At 40.3% G+C, this 4,024-nt stretch overlaps 1 protein-coding gene across 1 annotated transcript; it reads left to right on the top strand.

The window, feature by feature from the left end:
- Positions 1–421: 421 nt before the first annotated feature.
- On the top strand, positions 422–1,527 carry foxd7 (forkhead box D7). The gene has a single exon (XM_062036367.1). It carries the CDS (start codon positions 610–612, stop codon positions 1,489–1,491), a length of 882 nt encoding a protein of 293 aa, XP_061892351.1. The 5' UTR covers positions 422–609; the 3' UTR covers positions 1,492–1,527.
- Positions 1,528–4,024: the final 2,497 nt, after the last annotated feature.

Genomic DNA, 4,024 nt, shown 5'->3' on the forward strand with positions numbered 1-4,024 from the left:
TGTATCAACAATACAACAATGTTGTCTTACTGTATCAACAATACAACAGTTAAAAGAACATCTTAAAGTGATGTTCAAACGACCATCAATAGTTAAAACATGTTTCCACTTTTTGATGGAATGGGGGAAAAAAACAGTAAATTGACATATTTTCCCTCCGCTTGGGTTATGTTTTTTTTTTTTTTTTCTGAATGGGCTCGTGCAGTGACGCCCACATCCCCTTGGCGTGGACGCGCAGAGGATGCGAGTGCGTCTTCCAATCTGGTCCAGGGGGCCTCCTCCTTGTTTTCACCTTTGCGTCCCTTTCCATTGGCCAGAAGCACTCTTCCTGCGTGACGTCATCTCATGCCCCCCCCAAAGCTGCGCAGACGATGCCGGACACCTTCAGTCTTGCGCACGCACTTTTACGCACGACCCGACATACTTGCTGTTTTTATTTGACCAACGACATTCATTTCCAAGTTGGTTGATTCCGAGAAGGAGAGGAGATGAGGATGGAAGTGCGCCCATTTTTGCACCAAAGTCGTGCGTAAAACCTCTTTTTTTTTTCTTTTTTTTTGTTTGTTTGTTTGTTTGTTTGTCCCACCTGTCTGCAGGCGGACTTCTACTATGACATTAGGCTCGGACGTGATGGAGGATCTTGTCATCGACGTGGTGGGCGAAGGCGTGCGAGATAACGCGGACGAGCCGCCGGAGCGCACCGGGGAGCGGGACTCCTGCAGCCCGGCGCAGGCGTGCCCTCCTCCCGCCAAAGCGTCGGTGAAGCCGCCTTACTCCTACATCGCGCTCATCACCATGGCCATCCTGCAGAGTCCCAAGAAGCGTCTGACCCTCAGCGAGATCTGCGACTTCATCAGCCAGAGGTTCGCGTATTACCGGGAGAAGTTCCCGGCCTGGCAGAACTCCATCCGGCACAACTTGTCCCTGAACGACTGCTTCATCAAGATGCCCCGGGAGCCCGGGAACCCCGGGAAGGGCAACTACTGGACCCTGGACCCCAACTCCTCGGACATGTTCGAGAACGGCAGCTTCCTGAGGAGGAGGAAGCGCTTCAAGCGCCAGAATTTCCGCTACGACGCCTTTAAGGAGCGCCACGCCGTTGCGCACGGACATTACGCGCTGGGCGCCCCGGCCCTCCAGCTGCCCACTCTGGATATTTACCCTTACATGCACCATCACCACCACCACCACCACCACGCCACCTCCATCCCACCTGTCCGCAGCATCCTCCCCGCGCTCTCCAGCTTCTTCTCCCGCAGCGCCAAGGCCTTCCTGCAGGCGCAGCCCACCATCGAAGCCTTCTCGGCGGCCCACTGCGCCGCCTACTCGGCGCCTCTGACTCCCGGTGCCGCGTTCGCGTCCCCGGCGCTTTACCACCCCGCCTTGCCGACGCCTCACCTGCATCTCACCTTGCAGCAGGAGCAGCAGAAGGTGCGCGCGCAGCGGCGCGGAACACCTGAGCTGGCGGCTAAGCACCTGAGCGATGAGTAAAAAGTGGTGGGTGCAGGACTTGAATTTTCTCAGGTAACAAAGACAATAAATGTTTTTTTTATAACTTTACAAAAAAAAAAAAAAAAAAAAGTTATTCATTGAAATAAATGTGTAAGGTGCACATTTCAGTTGAATAAAAAATGAATCCAAACATGCCGTCGGTTGCTTTTGTTTAGTAAAACACTTTTTTTATATTTTATTTTAATGTGACAAAAAACTAAACAGCGAAAATGTCAAGGAAAAACAATAATATATAAAGTGTAATAAATGAAGGCATGCTGAACATGCATTTTAATTGAATTATTACTATATTATTTAAAACAGAACGAAGCCATTCCATAATGGATGATAAGTTGAGGTAAACGAGCAGTTTGGGGAAATAAAATATTTTTAAAAGAGAAAAATTTATTTTCTGAAGAAAGTTTGTTTCCACATACTTTCTTGTGTAATAAACGTTTATTTAAAAAAAACATAAAATTAGACAGAAATAACAAACAGTATGACAGCAACATTATAGGCTTATTGTAGTCTTATTTGCAGGATATATATATATATATATATATATATATATATATATATATATATATATATATATATATATATATATATATATATATATATATATATATATATATATATATATATATATATATATATATATATATATAGATATATATATATATATATATATATATATATATATATATATATATATATATATATATATATATATATATATATATATATGTGTGTGTGTGTGTGTGTGTATGGGACAGCACGGTGGCACAGGGGTTAGTGCGTCTGCCTCACAATACGAAGGTCCTGGGTTCGATCCTGCACTCGGGATCTTTCTGTGTGGAGTTTGCATGTTCTCCCCGTGACTGTGTGGGTTCCCTCTGGGTACTCCGGCTTCTTCCCACCTCCAAAAGACATGCACCTGGGGATAGTTTGATTGGCAACACTAAATTGGGCCTAGTGTGTGAATGTGAGTGTGAATGTTGTCTGTCTATCTGTGTTGGCCCTGCGATGAGGTGGCGACTTGTCCAGGGTGTACCCCGCCTTCCGCCCGAATGCAGCTGAGATAGGTATATATATATATATATATATATATATATATATATATATATATATATATATATATATATATATATATATATATATATATATATATATATATATATATATATATATATATATATATATATATATATATATATATGTTAGGTGAGGAAAAACACAGAGGCTATTTCATCCCGACAAGTCTGTTTCACAGGTTTCTCTGCTCTTCAGGGGATTTTATATATAAAATGAATGGAAGAAATAGCCTCTGTGTTTTCTCCTGACCTAACGAATATTCCGCTCTACCCCGGTATTGAGCACTGTGTAACGGATAAACCACAGAAACCTCGACTATATACAGTACATATATATAATGTATGTATGCATGTGTATATATATATATGTATATAATTTCCTTGTCTTTAAAATTATTGTTTTTCCCACTCACAATTCTGAGCGTCATTTGTTTATTCAGCCTTAATTTGAAATTATCCAAAGCAGAAACACATGAATTGCCTGTTTGCTTTTTCACAAAATGAGTAAATTAAAAAAAAATCAACAATTGTATCATATTCCATTATCTAATATAATAGGCCTATACATATGTAAATGTGGCATTATTGAATACAACCCATATTTTCATGTCAATGTGTTCCACCTCCAATGTCAACTGTCTCTAAATGCAACCAACAATAATTGGCTTGTTGACATAAATATATAGTGTATAAGAACACTGTTTATAAATATATAGTGTATAAGAACACTGTTTTACAAATATATAGTGCATAAGAACACTGTTTATAAATATATAGTGTATTAGAACACTGTTTTATAAATATATAGTGTATAAGAACACTGTTTATAAATATATAGTGCATAAGAACACGTGCTTAAATGAAATACTCGTGTTCCTGTCGTGTGTTTATTTATGTGTGTGCTGTAATTCTAATGATCTCATTCATTCCTCCAGTTTATTTAAGACCATGCAAGGCAGACTTGTGTGTACGGCAGTAAAACAAACACACATTGTGCGGCATTGTGTTATTTATTTAATAGGAGCACGCGTCCGTTTTTGATAGATCACCGCTGAGCCTGTGGATCACACAAAATACACAAACACACACAATCATCGTCCTTGAGCACATTTTGGCTGCTGTAGATTGTTACCTGATGATGGGAAACTATGTGCAGGAATTCACCTTTTAAACTCTTCTTCTTTTTTTTTTTGGGCCAACAATTGAATCCAATCTGCTGCTTTTTCTAACAGCCAATATTGTTGGAGTTAATACTTTAAGAAGTGGTTGAAGTGCATCAATTAAGCGACCAACATCAACCACCAGAGCACGTCTGCAACCAAAATGAAGGCCTAATAAATTAAAGGTCTAACATGTCTCAATTACAACATGGGTGTGTTTGTGCAGTAGATCAAACTTGTCCGAAGCAAACGTTACGCCAAAAGTAGTAACGCTGTGAC

This window comes from Entelurus aequoreus, linkage group LG25, assembly GCF_033978785.1.
Source record: "Entelurus aequoreus isolate RoL-2023_Sb linkage group LG25, RoL_Eaeq_v1.1, whole genome shotgun sequence".
Taxonomy (NCBI): Eukaryota; Metazoa; Chordata; class Actinopteri; order Syngnathiformes; family Syngnathidae; genus Entelurus; species Entelurus aequoreus.

What these genes read in the sequence shown, in the direction of transcription:
- foxd7 (XM_062036367.1), top strand. Translation starts at nt 610, where the DNA reads ATGACATTAGGCTCGGACGTGATGGAGGATCTTGTCATCGACGTGGTG.